A 22,053-nucleotide genomic window follows, 5' to 3' on the forward strand; every position below is an offset into this window, starting at 1 on the left:
AAGTCAGTCTTCAATCACCTTTAAATCACCTTTAAAACTTCAATAACCTTTAGCCAGATTCCTAGCTAGTTTAAAAGAACAGTGTTCTACATGTAGCAAACAGGTAAGACAAATCATTTCTTTCGAGAGTATAATCTACTATGCACAACACTTTTTAAGACTTAACTCATGATTTAGATCATCTACAATTCAGTTTCCTATCTAGGTGTTAATGGAACTTGATTATTTCTTTTTTGTTTGTTTCCCATATAGCAACTGGTAAAACTGGAAAGAGGTAAAAGCCTTGCACATTTTATCAGCCTATCCCATTTTATCACCTGTACAGTAACAAAGACAACAGAATATTGATCTTTGTTGGGCGTACCCTCCTCACTGTGGTACAGACAAGAATGATAGCTATAATAGCTTTACGTCATAGCAGACATACAGCTACAAAACCCCTTATTCTATTGCAACTATTAGAGGAATAGAATATAAGCTACCTAATACAGTCACAAGAACTTAAATAAAACATGAAAAGAAATTCTTCACAATGAGAGAGGGCAAAAATTTTAACAGACTGCCTGACGACGCTGTGAAATCTCCATCCTTACAGATCTTGAAAACTCAGCAAGGTCTTGACAGCCTTGTTTTTAGCAGAAGGTTGAACTAGAAAACTTCCAGTTTCCTCCTATCCAAACTCTTACATGATTCCAATGAACAGACTCCGAAAACTTAGAAAAAGACCATTTCAGTGGGAAATTACGAAGAGTGAAGTGCTGGACTTGATCTAATAGAAAACGCAGAAAATGTCATCCATTCTTTTCCTACACAAATAATAATTTCTGTAAGTAAATCTTCCCATTGTATGCTCTGTTGTTCCACAAGTTCCACTTCTGACCAAATCTGAATTGGAAACGTTAATACATACCTTCAGCACAACCCTCTAATCTCTTATTTTCCCATTTTTTATCATTTGAATACAAAGTTCCCAAACCAGTGTTTATCTATCCTTTATTTATCCCTAGGCTATTATTCCCCTTATTAAAGACTTTCAGAAGCTAGACCTGGTAATAGCCACAGAATTTTCTCTACCACTTTTCTATGCATGCTGATTCCCAGCTGTTTGCTCACTGACCCATTCCAAAGCATTTCTGCTAATGGGACTTCTACTGGAAACGTATTTCCACCATTTACTATAAGAATTATTTTCCTCCCCCGACAGAATCTACAAATTTTTCACATCATACCTTCATCGGCCTCTTCAGCGCTTCCTGAATGTCCACGCGCTTCCGCATAATGGTCTGGTCCAGCTTGCGCTCAAAGGCCAGGAGATCCATGTAGGCCTGGGACTCGGGAACCAGCTCCCGGATCTGAAAGGAAGCAATCAATAGCCAAGCACAGGAAGCACCAATCTGCCGTGTTCCAGAACAGCAATACTGACATTCCCAGCCCTTGGACAGATGTGCCCAGAGGAGTTCTCCCTCCGACAGCAGTTCCCAGACAGTGGGCAGGTCTCAATGGCGTGGGACAACATGGCACAGACTGAGAAGCGAGAGCACAGAATCAAGGCTAATGCATTCTCGAAGACCCTGCCTGAATCCACAGGACCTGAATCATGGTTGTTTTCTTCGAGGGAGGCTTAGCTGCCAGCGGCCACGGAGCCACTACTTTGAGCAATCCGAAGTAAAAACTGTCACGTGGGATGCCAGCCTTTGTTAGCAAATCTTCCTGGCAGAGGTGACACTGACCTGCACATCCAAGTTTCAACATGACCAGGTATCAGGTGTCAACTTAGGATCCTGCCAACGTTTATTGGCACTTTAATACATCAGTTAACTACGTTAGATCTATTGAGAAACCCCCTTTTTCATTTTCTCTTTTACAAGGAAGTTAGCAGAGGAGTGGATATGAAGTAGGTTGGAATGAAGACCTAATGAACAGAGCTTAGAAATGCTAAGTATACCCTTAAATGAAAATGTGGAATAACTCATGCAGGAAAACCATGAAAAAAGGGTACTGTAAGTAATTAAAATAGATCTACAAGACGACCTTTTCTATTTCTACGATATTCACTCTAGCTTTCACTTCTTTAACTAAAATAAGTTTATAGTTATATAAACTACATAAACTGTTATAGTATTTCCATAGGAATTAGAAGTGAGTTGGTATTCCTGTTTTGCTTTAGAATCACACTTAGTTACAGTTACAACTACAGTTTATATCTGGTGTAAGGCACAAACACCTATGTGAGAGACACTAGGCATGCACCTGTTCCCTGTGTCCAGCAAGGACATGAGCACTATTGCAGGAGGTCATGCCAACCGCTGGCTCTCCTAGTATTGTCTCTGACAAGGTTTCAAAGTTGCTGCCTTTTAGCAGCAATAGCCCAAGGCAGAGGGTTCCAGAACCTCACCAGGCAATGTGGGAGGAAGCTTCTTTTGCCACGGGTGAGTTTCATTTGATGCCATTTCCCTGCACTGCTGGAGCAGCAGTTGGCATGTATTCCCTAGGCACCTTTGCCCTAGGTTCTATGGGTTTTTGCCATCCCTTTCTTAATAATTTTCTTTTCCAGCCTGAACAATTTCTCCCTGCTGTATTTAGACTGACTAAGAATACCAAATAAATGTCTCCTTCAACCTACTCTGTTTGTTTTGAGATGGCAGAATACCTGCTCTACTTACAGCAAGAGTGACACTTTGGAAACCACAGAGCAATAACTGTCCAGCTTTAGCCAAACCATGATATTTTTAACTGCTTATATGCTTTCTCAAAACGTTCATATCAGCAGAATAATAAAAGAATCATGAGCACGAAGAGCAAGCATTACCCTGGAAACATCAAAGAATTGACAGGCAGTTTGCAGAGCAAGGGCAGCAACACAGTGAGTGCCAACTTTTGGACACAACAGAACACCCCAATGTTTGTTTCCTGTTCTGCACAGATGAAAAGATTCCTCAGTTCCTTGCCTGAAGAAATTAATCATGGTGTTCTGCAGTCAATTAAAAATTCTTTAAATTTTTACCAAGAAAGTAGTTTCCAACCTTTAATGCCAAGTTCCATCAGAAACAGTTTGTGAACCTCCCGGACACAGGGTGAAACAGGGAGAGGCCCACAGAGTCCTTAAGATACAGCCCATACAACACAGGTGATCCAGTCTTTCCAACTAGTTCAATGGGTACTAGACCCAAGATCTAATGAAAATTCTAGGACATTCATAGAAACAGCAGAAACCTTCAATAAATACTTTTATTCCACACGTTCACATCTTTTGTAACATGAAAGTGAAAGGGCTATTTCCTATTCCATTCCTATAACCAAACTGGATGTTAAATATTTTAAGATGCTAAGAAGTACAAACACTTTAAAATCAGCTAAAGACAAAACTGCATCTAATTCCATGAACTGCAAATGGCCAGAGATTGGGAGAGCATTTGAGAGAAGAATTGTACTTGCTATGTTTGTATTCTTCTTGAAGATGTGTTACGGTCACAGCAAAGATGAGATTTTGGGCTAGATTAAAGGTTCACTCAGGCCAGTTTTGGCAGCTCTCACAGTCTTCTGCTTTCTCACCCTACTAATGGAATAACCTTTCAGAGGCATGATAGTGCATATGTTATAAGGGTCTGTGCAGCCTGCCAAATTCCTTCTCTTGCATGGTTTGCCCTAACTGAAAAGTTCATGGCTCCATGCAGGTCTACGCGCTTCTACTGAAGTTCTAACAATAAATGCAAAAGGAGTATTTCAATACTTAAATTCTCCATTCTGGCCTTTACCTAGTTGAAGAAATTCCAGAAAGCACCTAGCAGAAGCAGCATCTTGTCAGCCAAGGTTTTGAAGCATATATTGTTGCACTTTATCTTAGAATTCCATGGATAACTGTAAGAGATTACTATTAACATTAATAAGAGAGTGTCTTCCTTGAGGCTGGAGTTATTTTTCTATTATGAAAATTCATAGGTTTCAAACTTTTACAGATTAGTAAAAAAGGCAATTATAACTAAATTATGCAATTTTATCCTTGATTTCCAGAGGTTTTTTATCAATGGCTAACTTGCAAGTGGGGGCAGTGAAGACAGTGTGCGAGAAATGGCATGATGGGAAAATCTCACAATTTTCTTGTAGAAGCAGCACAATGTGGAGGCCCCACCACACCTGCCTGTAAACAGATGTGCAAGGCTTGTGAGATGGAATCAGAAACCAAGAAAAAGCTGCAACACTACAAATTCTGGGATATGAACAACAGCTTTGGACAGCTTCTATGACTGTCAGAGTATGACAGCTTGGAAGGCAAACAACTGCAGTCAGCAGGATGGGAAAAGCAACAAGGAAGCTTTCTACAAGAAGTTCAGCAGCAGAAGGAAAGCTAAGGAAAAACCCAGGTGCAGGTGTGGTTCTGCTGCTCATGTCAAAAGCCACAGAGAAGGCTCCATGTCGTTTTTGGCTCCACTGCTCCTGGCTGAGCCCTGTGCTCAGGCCTCTCAGGGTCCTGAGCCCAAGTCCGTCAGGGCAGCAGGGCTGTGCACACGGACCCTGACAGGCTGCAGCAACTCCTCAGCACAGAGTTCCGCACAGGAACAGCTCTGCTGCTGGGATGGAATGACACCGTGCAGGGAGACAGGTGGGCATCGGCCGGGAAAAAAACAGGTTGGCAGGAGAGGACTTGGGCACCCTGATGCACAGACAGCAAGTGCTGCAGGAGTCTGTGGGGTAAGACAGCCGTAGCAAAGGGCAGCTGCAAGAGGGGCTGCATTAGCACAGGCGCTGCCATCCAGCCCAGGAAAGAGGCTCTTTCTCGCCCGGTGAAACTGGATCTGGACTGGTGGGCACAGGACCACAAAGATGTGACACTCTGGAGCGAGGCCTGCAGAGGCTCAGTAGGATGCTGGGGGCTGGAGCGCAGACCTGCTGAGAGAAGCTGCAAGAGCTTCTCCAGCCTGGAGAAGAAAAGGGAAAACGAGATCACCTGGGAGAGTGCAATGGCTGCATGGGACCGGTGAAGCACAGACAGGGCCAGCCTCCCCTTGGAGGTGCATGAGATTAGGGTGAGAGGCAACAGAAGCTCACTGCAGCATGGGCTATTCACTCCCTGTAAGGAATTGGTTTGTAAAAAAAACCTCTGAGAAAACAAACAAGACACATGATGGTATTAAAACCTTGGAACAGTCTGTCAAAAAATGCTCTGGGGTGTCCATCCTTGGCTGGGGCTATTCAGAACCAGTCTGGTCAAGGTCATGAGCAAGCTGATGTAACTTGAACCTGCTTTGTAGAACAGCTGGCCTGCACAACTTTCACAGGTCCTATTGTTGTGTACCTCCAAGTTCCCAGAAAAAAACCCAGTAAATAAAACTGGAAGTATTTCAGGCAGAAACAGTTGGAGCTGCATTGTTCACTGCCTAGGCAGGACAAACAAAACAGTTTCAGCAATCTTGATTTTAAAAACCCCAAAGCACTAATAAATAGAGATCTGGAAGCTTCTTTAGAATCTGGCTACCCTAGAATTCCCATCTTTGAGTGAGGTAACAAAATCCAAGACCTCTTACTACCTCAAGTCTGACAACCTCAATTTGATCCTCAGCTCTTTTTTTACTATCTATGGCAGGTGGACCTAACCCACACATTTCACAGGTGTAGTTGAGAATCAGAATTTTTATATCTTAAGTGGCAATGACTGAAGTCTGACTTGGCAGCTACTGGACAGTTTCCCTGCTAAGAAATTTTAGCCTATAGCTGATTGCCAAAAGTGTCTCTACCCCTGAGGCTTCAATGGTGGTCAAAGAAATCCAGCTAAAGGCTGACACTCCCTATAAATCATAACTGTGCCACCCTGTGACCCCTTAGAGAGTGTGGTTTGAGGAGGATTTCTGATTCACTGCCACAGGGCCAGTAACACAGTCCATTAAAATGGCAAAAGCAGTCCATGCTCCTAGGTAGGAGCTGACAAGACATTGCTGTTGCCAGGTCCCCTCAGAGCATTCTTCAGACTGAACAAGGCCAGTTGCCTCAGTCTTTCTTCATGTGCTGATCCAATCATTCAATCAACCTGACAATCACCCACTGACCTCAGTCCAGTTTGCCAATGTTTTTCTTGAATTCAGGATCCCAAAACTGGACACAGTGCCCTAGCACTGAGCTAATGAGCACTGAGCAAAGAAGGGTAATCAAGTCCCTCAATCTCTTGGCTCTGCTCCCAGCCAGAGAGCTCTGGACGCTGTTAGTCATCTTTGCTGACAAGGCATACCTCCTGCTCACACTCAGCTCACTGTCCACCAGTGCCTCCAGGGCTTTTCCAGCAGTGCAGCTTCCCAGCCAGGCAGCCTTCCTCTTTGCCAAGGAAGAACATTTGACTTACTTGACTTTCATAAAGTTCTTGTTGGTTCATACCTCCAGTGTGTCCACAAGCACATCAACTGGTTTCCCCACCCAGTGATTGGTGTAATCTGTAGATTTTATAAGCACTGCCTTTTGCAGTTGCAAAGATGCTGCACTGAACTGCTGCTATGACACATCCCTGCAGTACTCTGATGTCAGTATCTTCATGGCCAAGTGCAACCATTAGCCACCTTCTCAGCCTCATCATCCAACCAGATGGTTGTCAGCCCTTTTAGACCAAAATGTCCCAACCTGAATACAAGACTATTACGTACGAGACAGCAGCCTTGAAAGGACATTGGCCAGCTCCCTCAGATGCAGCCTGTTGGGTATCATGGAGTTGTACAGGTCAAGTTTCCTTAACTAATCCCTGGCCCTACCCCTGTCCGCTGTCGGCTGTTCCCCTTGGGTGTGCTCACTGATCACAGGCATCATTAGTGCAGACTGAACAAAGAAGGCTTTTTGAGTGCTCCAGACATACTGCCTCTGTCATCACTGGATCACCGAGCCCATTCAGCATGGGGCACACATTTTCCTTGGTCAGCCTTTACTACTAGTGCAAGAGGAGAAGCTTTTCTTGATGTCCCTTGAAGATCTCAACTACAGCTGACCTTTGACTTTGCTGATACCATGCCCCCCTTGCACCCCAGGCAATGTTTCTATACTCCTCCTTTGTAGCCTGTCCCTGCTTCACTTCTTGTTACATTGCCTTTTGAGGTTGGGACCACCACTGTTCTGGGCTCCCTAATAAATCTGCTCATTCTCCTGCATTTTAAACAGCTGCTCTTAAAGGTCCTTACAGACCTCCCAGCTTTCCTGAGCCACTCTGCCCTTCACAGCTGCTTCTCAAGGAATCACACCTACTAGTTCCCTGAATAAGCCAAACTCTGCTTGTCTAAAGTCCAGAGTCTGTACTTGACTATTCTCCTTCCTCATCCCCTGCAAGATTTTGAATTAATTTCACAGTTGCTATATCCAAGGCTACCACTGATTATCACACCCCCTAAACTCTTCTTTCTTACAAGTGAATGGTAGATCCAGGTGTTCCTCACCTCTGGTTGGCTCAGATGGAGAAAGAGGTGGACAACAGCCATGCAGTGACCAAACCACAGTAGGACAGCTATTATGGCATGGGATCTGTGCAGAGAATTCCACATGGTGGTCAGTGAACAGCAGCAGCAAAATTGACTAAATATTTGTGTAAAGGAAAATGAAGCAGAGAAGATGAAAAGGAGAGGACAGCTAGACAAAAAGTCCCCAGGAATTTGGGGCTGAGTGAGAAGAAGGGCAGCTAATACTCAGACAAGCATGCCACTGGAGGAGGGGCAGTTTGCTGTTTCAAAGTTGCACCCCACTCAGCAAGCTAAACAAGAAAAAGCAAAGACAGGCACAGCTATGGCACCAGAATGGTTTTCAGCTGAGATTCTTGCATCAGAATGGGTAGGCAAGGAAGTCAAAGAAGCAGAATGGTGGATCACATTCACAGGTCCCTGGGAAAAAATGTAATGACTCAATACTAAGAGAAAATAAGACTGACCAGTGGTAACACAGAGGCAAGGCCTGGAGAAAGAGGTACAATCTGAGGAGTAGTCATGTGTCCCTACAGACAATTTGTGGTCTGAGGTCAAAATTGAGGCACAACTGCTAAACTTGGGTCACAAGAGCAACATCAGCTCCAAAGATTTAGGTCCTCAACTACGAATGAAGATGCCTGTGAACTTCTCCAGAACTTCATGAGGGTTTCAGCAACAGCCAAGAGTGAACAAGAGAAAGATCCGGAAGTGACCAGAAGTGAGGAAAACAGGGCAAGAAAGAGCCTGCTGGACAGAAAGAGAGTTAATGTTAAATACACTATAAAAATACTATGCCTTGTAATGTTACAGTATGTCAATGTTAGCGTAACCAAGTCCTTGTGTTCATTTAAAATTGTGTTCATTTTGCATTTTAGACAAAAGATATTCAGTCAATACAATCAATTTGCATTTAAGTAAAGCATTTGACATACAGTCATAAAGGGAACAACCCCTTAAGACTGAAAAATGGGAGTTGGAAGAAGACCCAGCATAGGAAAAAAAGTGCTCTTGTAAAAACAGGAGAAGTATGCTAAGAAAACTTAGTAATGATAAATTTGGGTGTCACTGTCATTGCAAGGCAGAGGATAGTACAACGAATCTAAGGAAGCTCAGAACTGTATAATGGAGATGGGATGAAATACAGCATTACATATAGCCTCATGCCTCAGTCTAAATCCTGCTCTAATATGAGACTTCATCAGTTGCATATGACAGAAAGCAGAAATACCCATATTAGCCGATCACAGAATGACCAGAGGCTGTATCAATGTGAAAAAAAAAAAAAAAAAAAAAAAAAAAAAGCACAGCACAGCAATCCCAATTTGCAGTGCTATTTCCAATAGAGTTCAAAATGCACGAGCAGCATTCAAGCACTGGTGATACTGGCAATCTGTAATATTATGTATAATTCTGGTTTCATGAGAGCTAGATTTTAAAAGGTTTGAAAGACATTAATTCAACCTGGATCAGAAAAAAAACAAATGACTAAGAGGATTTCAATGGGGTGCCTGTCTAACTCAGTGAAGTAAAAGCACTTTCCTTGCCAAGCCTAGCAAAAAAAAAAAAAAAAAAACCAACAACCAAAACAAAAAATAACAAAAAAAAAAAAAAAAAAAACAAGCAAGCTGCCAGATCAAAAGTATGTCTCAAGTAAGGATCTTAACTAGTCTTGAAGTGGCAGTTGTGTTACAGCTTCCATGACAGAGGGAACCAGACTGAAGTGCCAGGACTGGAAGTGCCATGCAGTTCCCTAATCCAATCACGCTATGTGCAATAGTTTGCTGGATTGAACTTTTCATACAATTATATTTCTGCAAAATTAAATCCTTCTCAAATAGTTGACCTGTAGTGGCTCAGTGATCCTAGCCAACCAGCACTATGCTCCAGGACTATGGCACAGGCTTGACCAGAGAGTCTGGAAATCCAACTAGAGGTTACCTGTGCCAAATTCCTGAGTCATTATTGTAGTGAGGAACACTGAGAACCCACCTCCTCTCCCACTACTACTTAAGATCATTTTCAAGAGTCAAATAAATTTAATATCTTCCCCTCTTCCCTTCAAAGTTCCTAGAAAGCATAAGCAAGAGTCTGCAAAAAGTATGTAGGTAACAGGTGCTGACTGGTTGGAAAACACTCCAGAGGTACTTCCAGAAAGCTGGAAGTTTTACCCCGTGTTTCACGTACATTCCACAGCCACCAGTGCAAATCCTCCACTTGACGGGACAAGGATGTGCACAGCATTTCTTCATCCCACAGATGGTGTTAAGGATTTCTGACACACTGACTGCAGCCTAACAGAGCACCTTAACCCAGACAGAGGTCACATCATCAATACCAGCACTGCAGCTGCACTAATAAAAACCTCACTGCAGAAAAGATCTCTAGCAAATGCCTTATTATCCCACCAATTAAAGCTATTGGCTGGTAGCAACAAAGATACTGAAAAGCAAGACTATGTGGTGACAGTATGGTTCTAAAAGCATCTGTAAAGCTTTATGACACACCTATATCGGACTCTATCTATTAAAAAATTATCATGGACTAGGTAGAGTCAGTGGTCTTCTGCTGGCAAAAAAAAAATTTGATGACCTCTTATACCTTTTAATCTTATAAAGGCAACAGGCAAGATAAAAACACTCCCACAACCAACCAACCCAAAACAAAACAAAAGCATCTTGAAATAATTGACTTATATTTCCAGCAACAGCCTCACTATACAGGATGTATCACTGTCTGTGAAAACAGTTTGTGTGGGACAGACAAAACTGACAGTGCCAGAAACCTAACTTTCATTATTTAAAAAGTACAGACCACCAGCAGAGCAGGAATGAGGCTTCAACACAATTACTAGTGAGGCTGCAAGTAGTTCAAAGGTCTGGGTTTAATGGTAGCTTAGTCCTTTCAAGACAGCAACCTGAGAGATCTAATGGCTTACATATGAAAGGCTCTGCTTTCAGCAAGTAGCAGGAATAACAAGAGAAGAAGTGACAGTATAATATCAGGAGTACCAAAGTGGGCTCATCTCTTTGGATGGCTGGTAGTAGGCACCTGTGAAATGTCACAGAAGTGACTTTGGAGCCTGCCAGCAAGTTTAGGCTCACATTAGCAGTGGAGCTTGAAAACTGGAAAAGGATATGGAAGAAAAGGACACACCTGTCCAAGGGATTCTGAGCCCAGTAAAAGTACCAGCACTCAAAGTAACTGAGACTAGGATGTGACAAGGGTGCATGTTTTGAAGCCGTCAGGGACCAGGCAGGTTCTTTGGAACTGTACTGAAGAGGGTAAAGGAAAGGAAAAGTATGGGAAGAATAAGAGAGGAGAGCAGAGAGAAATCCCAACATTTAGAAAGGAAGTAGAAGATGTAAGCATTGAGGATCAAACACAGGCAGACACCAAAAGCTAGAAGTATCCCCAGGGATAAGAGAATTAATAACTCTCCAGACAATACAGACCCTTTGGACTCTGTTGTTTATACGGGTTCGCTTCAGCCCTAGGGTGACACAACCACAAAAATCACAACCTGGCAGCTCCACTGGGTCAGAGACCTCACTCTGAAGTCTGAGCCCACCCCCTCAGATGCAGGCACACTCTGGAGCAGGTTTTGGCCAGCCTCAAGAAGGGCTCCAAGGCACCGTGGAGCCCCGAGGGCCCCGGAGCCGAGCTGTCGCCTGGCAGCCCAGCCACGGTCCCTCCAGCAAGCGGCAGTGCTGGCTCGGCTAAGCCAGGCTCCAGGCCGGGCTGCTCCACGCTCCCAGCCCCCAGCCCAGCCCCAGCCTGCCTCTCCACACTTCCACCCTCTGCCGACTTACTTTCTAATTAGATTTTTAAACAAAAAGTGAAAGAATTTTCTAAAATTCCTCTAATTACACTAAGATGCTGAACTGATTGTGATGGGAATAGGAAATGAAAGCGACTCACCCTCTGAGGGAGAATTTTGTCAGCCATCTTCCTCCTCTTGGCACTGTACATTTTTTAAAGAAAAAAAACACGTTACCATGGTGACAGATCTAGGAGTAACGAGGCCACCTGCTAAATTATCCTGACATCTCCACATGCTGGTGCACAGCTGTGCATGCATCAGCAAAAGGGTCTCACCCATGGCCAGGACCTCGTACCCCTGCTCTCAGCAGCCTGGGGAGGCAGTTAGGTAAGGACAAATCAGGGCTGTCTGTTATGCATCCTGGAAAGAAGTCTGTAAGTTCTTTGATCACAGCATCTTGTGTGGTGCAGAGCAGCAATGTATGCCAGTGCAAGTGCACACCCTGCTCGTAGCTACAGACCAGTGTGCAGGGACAGTCTCCAGTGTGGTGTGCACAGACACACCTATACCTGTGCACATCTGGGTGCCTGCAAATGGCAACTTTTTCAAACAGGCAACACACGTTTATTCAATCATGCCCGAAATCAAGTGCTGAAGAACACACACACAGATGTGTGTATTTCATATGAGGTATGAAAACACACACATACAAACACCTTTCCTTCCTTATGTACATACACACTTGTTTTAATGCAACATACTTGCATGAGTGATGGACAAAGGTAAAAGACATTACATTTCCACATTTCTTCATCTTTATGAACACATGTGGGGAGATGTATGTGTGCTTGCAGCGTGTATACACACTGTGTCCATACCCACACACAGGCACACTTCTATAGCTATGCTTTTAAAAACACATTTGCACTCTCGTACATAAACACAAATGTGTATGTGCCCGAGAAATGGTACTGTCAAAAAGACTGTCTTCAGATTCTAAGAACTGCTCATGCCCACCAAACCTGTCACCCAGCTTTCTCTAACAGGGCCAAGAGGGAATTCAGGTCCTATTCTTTATCTCTTTAATTTGTGAGGCCTTTATCTTAAGCAAGAGATGAATCACTCCATCTGTGACAGACAAATGGGAGAAAGCAAACCACCTGCTGCCACTCTGCCATGTTACAAGGACACCCCTCCTTACTGTTCTCACACTGGAAGACTGTCGTCAGCTGTGTCCACATAAAAGCTGTTTCCATGCACATTGGTGTGGCATATTCTCGTCCTATGTTTGTTATTAATAAGCCAAGGCTGAAATATCAGATTCTTAAGACTCATCTCCATCCCCACATAAGCCAAGGCTGAGGAACTCTTTGTGCACGGAGGTGCAGAGGGCAGAAAATTCAGTTACACCCAACTTAATAGGTGAACAATGTCCCTTTTAAAAAGTGTAGGAATAATGGGAACGGAATGTTACATGGTGTGAAACTCCAACACCTTCCATAGCTCAGAAAATCAAAGCTGCACTGAAACACTTCAAAGAATCTGGAAGTAATGGCTGAGCAAACCCCAGCCTCACAAAGGGACTGGGATATGCATGTACCTGCAACAACCCTAGAGGCCTGCAAATAAAAAGCAAGAAAGAAACCAAAGCAACATCCCCAAACAATTTAGATCTCAGCAAGTTCTTCAATAGTCTGTTACCGAAATGAGACTTTTGTCTCCACCAAACCTGCCAAGAAAGGACAAGTGCAACTTTCTTGGCCCGTGCTAGAAAACATGGAACTCATCTACCCCCAGAACTGGGCCAAAGATGCCAGAAAAGCGTGTCTTAAAAAACAGAATGAGAAATGACAGGAAAGTGGAAATGAAAAAAGGGGAAAAAACATTCATCACATTATCTGAAGGGAAGGCAAAGCACAAGAAACAGACAAACTCTCTCAGTACCCAGGGAGCACTTGTGTGAGCTGGGCTCCAGATAGTAGACAGCACTGCTGGGTCCCGAACTAAAAACACTGCAGTTAAGAACAGGGGAGGGGAACTTTTGTTTGTGAGTCAGGTCACCAACTTTTAGCAAATACTGTCCTTTAATGCTCTCTGGAAACTAGTCAGTGACTAAAGTTTACCTTAATTATCCAGCAGGGGCAATTTTTCAGGTTATATCCACCCTGCATTATTTTGTGCAGTTTCCTGGAGAACCTCCTGGGAGGTGCTACAGAATGTGCATTTGTGCCAGTGCTGGGCAAGGCCTCCAAGATGCACACACACTTCTTGTGCTCATCTGCTGCACTCACACACGTTCCTTCAGTGTCCAACCTTTTTCAATTGTAATGTATTAATACTCTCAAAATCAGTGTCCTTTCCAGATGCATCCCAGACACAAGCATTCCCAAATCTGGCTGCTGATCTACACCACCTGGATAGAGCAGGGCTCCTGAAGACCTGAGCTTAAAGAGTCATGTTTTACCTACAGCTGGATTCCCTGACACCACCAGAACACTGCCTGAAGCTGTATGTACATCTACAACGACTTTGTAAAAGACAGCCCACAGAGATGACTGCCCCCTGTGTGTGTGGATCATACTCAACACCTGAGACTGATCTAACACACTGCAAAAAGAAATCAGTTAATTTATTTAAGAGAGAATGCAATGTACAAGGTGGGCATATTTCAAAAAGAAAGTTCCTTATAGAAATTCCTCTAATTTTATTAAATTACTTCCAGTGCATATTTATTCACCTTATATGTAAAGACACTTGGGACAACTGCAAATTTTATGACCACCCTTCTGAGTGACCATAGTACAAGTACTCAAATGACAAACCAAAGTTTTTTCCACTTGTGTCATTTACAAACTACTATGCTAGCCAGTCAGAAATCATAGCAACTATACAGAACAGGCAACAAATAATACAGTAATTGTACTATATTAGAAAAGAACTGTTCATTAATTCCAAAGGCTAAACATACTCGACAGATTTATGGCCTGACAAACCTGCAAAGTAAAAGCAGAGTAACTTCAAAACCAGATATTATTAACGGTTGGTTTGTTCAAGCCCACTCACAAACAAAAAAAAAAAAAAGTAAAATTTACCAATGTTTTTCCTGCTTAAAAATCTGACAATACATGGATCTTCTGTCCTGTCTCATTTGATCTCACAGGTCTTACCTACTGCTAAACAGGTATCATCTTTACTTCTTCAAATTGTCCTCCTGTGTTTTCTTTCCAGAACACTCACCTCCTAGCTCGGTTCTGAGTGGCTTGCTGCTGCTGTTGCACCTGCTGCTGCACCTGCTGCTGCTGGACCTGCTGCGGTGCAGTGCGTTTTCTTGTTGTCTCCATCACAGTCTGGGGCATCCCAGGTCGCACAGAGGGGCTCCCGACGTATGGGGGGCCTGGAGGACCCATTGGAGCCCCCTGATGGGGCAGTCGAGCTCCTGATGGCATCCCAGGGCGCTGGGAGAAAAGCGAAACAGAAAGAAAAGCCGGTCTGGTTCCTGCTTCTGCAGCCAACAAGACATTTGTATATCATGCAACACTGGCCCCACCAGATCCCCAACGGTCTTGACCATCCTCATGAGCACTAAGCAGCAACCCAACGCACACAAGCTCTGTGATTGGTGTATCTTGGATGTCATGAAGAAGTATTCAGGGATCAAGCACACAGGAAACAGGGAGGTGAAATACTAAGCTTGGGAAAACAGTCAGTGGTCAGCAGCATATCCAGCCCAGGTTAGAGGTGGAAGCTCTACCTTCAGCCTGAAGAGAGCACCCCATGGCAGCGCCATGCAGCCCAAAGTGGTGCAGCTCAGGCGCTGCTCAGAGCTGTGAGCACGCTCCCACTGCACACACTGCCCTGCCAAGCAGGCAGCTCTCATCAGCTGTGAGACAGAACCCAGCACAGGCAGAACACCAGGAGAAACATCTGCCATTTAGAGCCTTCTACTTCGCCTGCACCAGAGAGCAGTGTAAGTTCATAACACAACACAAATCTTTTAAGAAAAGGGTCATGTCTCCGATCAAGCCTTTAAAATAAAAAAAAAAAAAAAAAAGAAGAAGATGTGGTAGTTTGTCAGCAGCCCCCTAGGCATTCTAACGCCCTGGCATTTATGATGACTTCTACATGCTCTTGAGAGACAGTGATCCATATCACCAGCTTAATGCTGCACAAGACACAGAGTAAACCTAATTCTGAATTCTGAAAGTTTATAGTCATCAAGGAAAACCACCAGTAAAATAATTACCACCTGTAAAATGTAATTCAAAACAGAGTGATCAGCTTAGTCTCATACTGAGAATTATCAATATTTATACGTCCACATATATGCAAAAATACAGATACACACTCTCTAGGCATTTGAACAAGGATGAGAGTAAGAGTAACCATACAACAAAAGTCCTTTGAAAGCCAAGTCCCTTTACAAAATCTTTTAAGGAAACCAAAAGACAATGTCATCCATTATGGATAAACAATTGGTTAAAGGATAGAAATGAGGCAAAAGTAATTGGTTCTGAAAATACAAGAAAGAAACATGTAAAATTCTGCTGAGACTCCTCCTTTTCAGCATATTTAAAACAACCTGGGGGAAAAAGAAGCAAAAAAGCCAGGAAAAAAGCAATGAAGTGAAAAAGTTTGTTGGTAATGCTAACTTGTTCATGCTGGAAGGATGAAGGTCAGTTTAAAGAACTTCAGAAGGATTTTATGAGACAGAATGAACACCTAAAAGGAAGATACAAATGTAGTTCAATACATATTAAACTGAATTACAAAAGGAGAAAAAACAGTCCAAGAATTACAGAAAAAGTGTTGGGCCCTAAGCTGATTGCTTGTTCTAGCAGAACCAAGATCTTGTTTAAACAGACACTTCCAGAAAAGTATCAGTTCACTGGTTACTAGAGGTCCAAAAAAAAGTCATAAAGAAAAGAAGTAAGTGTGGAAGGAACAGAAGGTATCAGTGTGCCACGGCCATGGCGTGTCCACAAGGGAAGGTCTGTATGCAGCTCGGGCTCCTGCAGCTCAGTGATGGCAGAGCAGAGCTGAAACAAGGACAATGAATGGCACAGAAACTCTTAACGTGTGGAACCCCATCAATGGAACTTAAGGTAAATATATTGTGACTTCTCATCTGGAAAGAGGTGATCCAAGGTGATCTAAACAGGCATTTGCCAGAGCTCTGCAGAGTCCCCCGGGGCCTGGGGAGGACAGTCAGGTACTGACTGCTCCCTGCCCTGCTAGAACAGCGAATCCCAGGGGGGTCAGGCTCAGAGCCCACTGCAGGGGTGAGTTTGTCACACTGTCGGTATCCCTGTGGGATCCTCTTCCAAACGGCTGAAGACAGACTTGGCTCAGTAACTGCAGACTGAGAAAGTACTTGGGAGAAATACACTACTGGGCCCCAAAGTGAGATGCATGCACCCCTGAGGGTATGCCAGTCCACTGGGGGTGGGAGGAAAATATGCAGTGCACAGTCAACATACATAATTATTTTTTTAAGTTTATTTCATCCTTCCCTCATAATTTCATTGATTTCTAAATATATAACTATTATAATAAAACATAATTCTACAAATAATTTGGACCCACATCTCCAAATTAACCACCCAAATCCACCATAGCTCTCAGTGCCCTCCCTAACAAGTCTTAGACATTCCTCACACTTGTATCTATAAAGGAAACTGGAAAAAGGAGAGGAACGGATGAACAGCAAAGAACCAATATGGGCTATAACTGGTACAGACAGAGAAGCAAGGCAGGAGGTAGGAGAGTCACCAGCACAGGAATCTAAGCAGGTGAACTCAGCACGTGTCGACGTAAGAAAGCAATGGCAGGTATGGCCATGGAGGGAGCAGCAGGCAGCAGACAGGCCAAACTGCAGCTTTGTGCAAAGCTCCAAATGTCTTCTGCCATGAGCTGGGAGCCCCAAGAACAGCTGAAAGGGAACAGTGCTCTCTGTTCTCGTGTATGCACCCTGACCCTCTGACCCAGGCAGAGTCAGCAGAAAGAAATGGCCCCGAAAATGCTTTTTCTCTTGAGCCTGCATTTAAGATCTGTCATCTGTCAAGCCACACACTGTGGCCTCCTTCCAGCAATGGGCAGACCACCAGGCCAGCTGCTGCCTGTCAGTCAGCTGGGGACATCTGACAGTCACTCAGAAGGATCTTGAGCACAGTCATCTCATGGAGACTGACTGGCCCACTGAAAAAAACCTCAAGGCCCATTTGATGCTGCTCTAAAGGACAACTTAGGGCTTGAAGAACAAGGTCAACAAGCTAAATCTACTCTCAGTCTTGGTCTTACGTTTTTGAATTTTCTTCAGTTTCCTTTGTTAAGAACTAAAATAGAGAAATATAGAGAAAGGACAAACATGAGAAAAAAGAGGCAGCTCTAGCAAACGCACATTCGATCTCATCCCTTGACCACCTCATTCCTTTGCCTCTGTTCTCATGTTCCTACCTCCAATATCACTCATAGATAAAACATTACTCACTATGCAACTGTGCAACTGTCTTCTTGCTGCAAGCCTACTAGACTGCCAAGATACAGAAATGCTTTACCTATTTAAATTTTATAGAAGAAGAACATACAAGCAGTATCTCACCTTACCTGAGAGCTTATTTTGCCCTCAAATGCATGTGCAAGACAAGACTGTAATGGACAATACATCAAATTTTTCACAAGAGTGACATTGAAAAAAAAGAAAAAAAGTCCTCATACTAAAGAATATTCCAATACCACTATGGCTTTTGAAAGAGATCTTGAAGTTGCATCTATCTACAGGTTGGGATCTGTCCCCAGTTGAAGGGACCACTCTCACAGCTCTGAGAAGGTGAAGCGGAGAGCAGAGCAGAGGCACAGCAGCAGGGCAAAGACAGAACAATGCACAAAGGCACATGACCAGTATTTCATGCACATGTACTGGTCCCTAAGAGTTCTGCCAATTGTCTGTGTACATGTGCACAGCCCATCACGGTTCTGGCTACAGCTGTTCAAACCTGAGCACACTGTCTGTGCAGCAGAACACCACCCCCAACACCTGAAGGCCAGAGCCCTTCCCTGCTCTCCACTGAACAGCCACATTTGGCCTGTCTGCTGTCTTCCTTGCCTGAACTTCCTGTCACATCAGAGCTCTGCCTCTGTCCTCTTTGTCATCCTTAAGTGAACTTCCATCTGACAGCAGTAACAAGACAACATTAGAGCAGTGCTTTTCTACATTCTTCTACTTCGAAGTCTTTTCTCAGGGGATGTGCATCACAGCAGTCAAAACACAGAAGTAGAAAAAAGGAGTCCTGTCTGGACAAACCAGTAAGAGGAAAATAACCTGGAGAACTGACGGATGAAAGTAAAAGGAAGTGTCAAGAAAAGTAAAGCAAAAACAACCACAAGAGGCCTCAGAAAGAGACAGAATGGAGAGCCAGGAGTTGCTGCATTGCAGTTGAGGGCTGAGTGCTGCACTTACAGCATCTTCTGTCCGGACAAACTCCATCCACCTCAGCACCACACAGGAGGCTCAGGAGCCACAAGCTTCTCGTTAACACAGACATGGACAGATTTTGAGAATAACCACCACCAAGAATAAAAACAGCTTATTTCTTAATTAAAAAGGAGTCTCCAAGAAAGATGGAGAGAGACTGTTTATAATGGCCTGGAGTGACAGAACAAGAGAAAAGGGCTTTAGTAGGTTTAGATTAGAAAAAAATTCTTTACTTATGAAGGTTGTGAGGCCCAGGTTGTGGCTGCCTCATCCCTGGAAGTGTTCACAAGCAGGCTGGATGGAGCTTGGAGCAATGTGGTCTAGCAGAAGGTGTCCTTGTTGATGCCACAGGGGTAGGATAAGACGATCTCTAATGTTCCTTTCAATCCAAACCAGTCTATGATTTCTATAGGGCGTAAACATAAGCAAGAGGAGATACCTGATGCTGTCTGGAAGTAAGAATGAGTAACTAGAAGTGCCCGGAACTCTTAAGAAATTTAGACTAGATTGATACTGTGTGATGGGAACAAGATTCTGACTGGACAAATGGTTTCCCAACTGATGTGTTGTTTCAAAACGGACTCCTAGAAGTACAACCAATAAAAACCAGCACAAGGCTTCTCTCCTCCTCACAATTATAGATGTTACTTCATAAGTTCCCTTTCTTAATGTCTATGAATGTTTTAGAGGCTTAGTAAGCTGAAACATCAGTATTGCAATTCTTGCTTCCTGCTATATTCACCTTCCTCCATTTCCCAAAAGCTTTCAGTCTGTAAGCCCAAGTGTTCCAGGTACCACGTATTTTAACATAATGTTCACAACAATCCAGAAGTCTTTAACTTAGAAAACATCCGATTTACAGAACTGTGAATTGGAAAATGAGATGAAGTTCAGTTCTTTTTCATGTATGTCTGTTTACAGCTCAGAATAATCTGCCACCAAGCTCATGCAGAGCACTTGGATGTAACAAAAAACCACAAACAAACAAACAAAAAAACAACAAAAAAAGCCCCCCCCCAAAAAAACAAAACCAAAAACAAAAACAAAAAAAAACAAAAAACACAAAACAAACAAACAAACAAAAAACACCAGTCTTTAGAATTGAAACCTTACAGATTAGCTTTGAGTTCCACCAGCTTTATTAGATCTGATCATACCACTGCTGTGATCTAACGTATGGAAGGGATTTTGTACGAAGAACTACCAGAATACACCTCTTGAAAGGGATGGCTTTGGGCGGGAAAGGAACAACAGAGCTCTGCAGCACAGTGGCTAGCCTGGAGAGAGAAGTAGATGGTCAAGAGCTCGTTGCCTCTGCCCTTACAATAATCAAACAAATCAGCAAATCCAAGTTTTCTCAACCAGCAACTCAAATTTTTTTAACAAGCCCATATTGCACAAAATCACTCTGATCTCAATTAAAGCCTTGACTAGCATTAATATGATTTTATTTTCTTCATTATGTATGAACCTTTCTCTGTCTGACTGCCTGAAATCAGTCCATGGCTAGAAAAGGACAAACCTTCCATCTCTACCAGCAGCTTGCTCACACAGTTGAACATTGTACAAGGTTTTCACTCTAGCTGTCCTCTGCAACCACCTTCCCAATCAAATTCCTTGCTGTAAGGTCCCTTGATTTCTCCAGGCTGCCCTGCTCACCCCAAATACCTCCCTGTTCACCCCAACAGGGAACATACACACAGCAAACCAGTGCCTCCATTCCAGGCCTGTTCCCTGAGGATGCCCTGCAGGAAGAATCAGGCAGGGAGCTCTGTGGAGCCGCGAGGGCTGCACCTTCTGTGGCAGAAAGTGGAACAAACTGTCCAACACAAACAGTTCATGAGGCTCTTTTCTAGCCATTCCAGCGCTAGCTGGCTTATGCTCTGACAAGACAGCATCTACATGCATGACAAAAGAAAAATTAGTAGGATATTTTTAATTAGCAAAGCTCTACTTTTTTCAGACTTGGCCCATACTCTCTCTTCACCTCACTATTGCCAGTAGTGATCTCTACACCCTTGTGACTGGCTGGGAGAAACAGTCACTTTTACTCACTTACAACTAAAACAGGCCACCATTCAGTTTTGGGAAAATATCTTTAGTGCTTTCCATTCTAATAAAACCTCCACGATTTTTATAATATACTGAAATATGAGTCCTTGAGGTCATGCAGCTCTTTCTCATCTCAAAGAAGGATCACCAGTATCTCCATCATCTTTGATAGATGCTTACTTCTTTAACCAGTACCTCAGAGCCCCCAGTGACAGAGATTTTTACAACTGACATAATCAGTCTCTATACTTAGATATTATAAATAAAATCAAAAATCCCCGTATTTCCCAACTGATTAAGCCTTCAGAGGTCTCCCATTACTACTGCCCTCTGAGTTCCCAGTCTTTTGGCTTGTTAGTCACACAGATTACCAAAAAAAGAAAAACATTCTTGTAAGTATATGCCATGGATTTACAATTCCTTCTGCATTATTCCCTGCCCCACTTCCCAATCAGGCTAATAGTTTACGTGATTTCTTATTAGTTAGACACTAGGCAGCTCACAGGACACCCAAGCCTTTCCCCTGAATGCTGACATTCCATTTACACCCACAATTTATCAGGAGATGCAAAAGTCATTTATGAAATTCACTGCTTCCCCTTTTTCCAAATCACAAATCAGATTTTTGATAAATCTGTTATAGATCCTCCATACCAATCAGACCTGTTGTTTAGTCTGTTCTAACACTGACAAGTCATTCATCATATATATTAAATATTTGTTTACATGCTGGCATGCTCTGACACTCTCCTTTTACTGTTGTAAATGCCATTTCATATAAGACAGTTTGTGTATTTACCATAAAACCCTATGACCAAATTTGAGAGGTAGAGAGCCAAACAAAAGGAGGACTGAGGATAAAGCAAAGGAGTCACATCAGCGATACACAGGTTTGCATGAATTAGCAATCTTGGAGTGTAACTAATATTAAACTGTAGAGATTAGCAGGAACTATGAAATAACACCTATTAGCAGAAAATAAATATGGATAAGGACTTATATTGCCACAGAGAGCTTCCTAAGCGTAGCAAAGAGGACAAAGATCAAGATCAGTATGGGAAAAAGGTGATTTGAACTGACAGCAAGTACATTGTAAATACAGCTGTGCCTCCCGAGTTAAGAAAGTCACACAGACATTTATAGGGGTATCTGGTGGATAAAAGGCAAGAAGATTGGCTTTGGAAGGAAGATAAAGTGGGAACAGGAAAAGGACACAGAAGCAGATTAAAAAGGTCAGAACAACGGGAGGAGAAAATGAACCTCTCAGCAGGTTCTTGTGTGCAGATGACACAGTCAAGGTCACCAGCACAAGGCACCAAGCGAAGGCTCCTGCAATCCAGTCACAA

General features: G+C 43.2%; 1 protein-coding gene across 3 annotated transcripts in view; it reads right to left on the reverse strand.

Moving 5' to 3' along the window:
- Positions 1 to 22,053, reverse strand: part of SMARCD3 (SWI/SNF related, matrix associated, actin dependent regulator of chromatin, subfamily d, member 3) — a 73,575-nt gene that overhangs the window by 24,338 nt on the left and 27,184 nt on the right. For all 3 annotated transcript variants that reach the window (XM_066341300.1, XM_066341293.1, XM_066341285.1), the window contains 3 exons: positions 14,422 to 14,639; positions 11,343 to 11,385; positions 1,230 to 1,352 (listed from right to left, as the gene is read on the reverse strand). In XM_066341300.1, coding sequence (XP_066197397.1) covers positions 1,230 to 1,352; positions 11,343 to 11,385; positions 14,422 to 14,630 — 375 coding nt within the window. In that variant the 5' untranslated portion in view covers positions 14,631 to 14,639. The remainder of the gene's footprint in view (positions 1 to 1,229; positions 1,353 to 11,342; positions 11,386 to 14,421; positions 14,640 to 22,053) is intronic.

This window comes from Sylvia atricapilla, chromosome 1, assembly GCF_009819655.1.
Source record: "Sylvia atricapilla isolate bSylAtr1 chromosome 1, bSylAtr1.pri, whole genome shotgun sequence".
NCBI classification, from domain to species: domain Eukaryota; kingdom Metazoa; phylum Chordata; class Aves; order Passeriformes; family Sylviidae; genus Sylvia; species Sylvia atricapilla.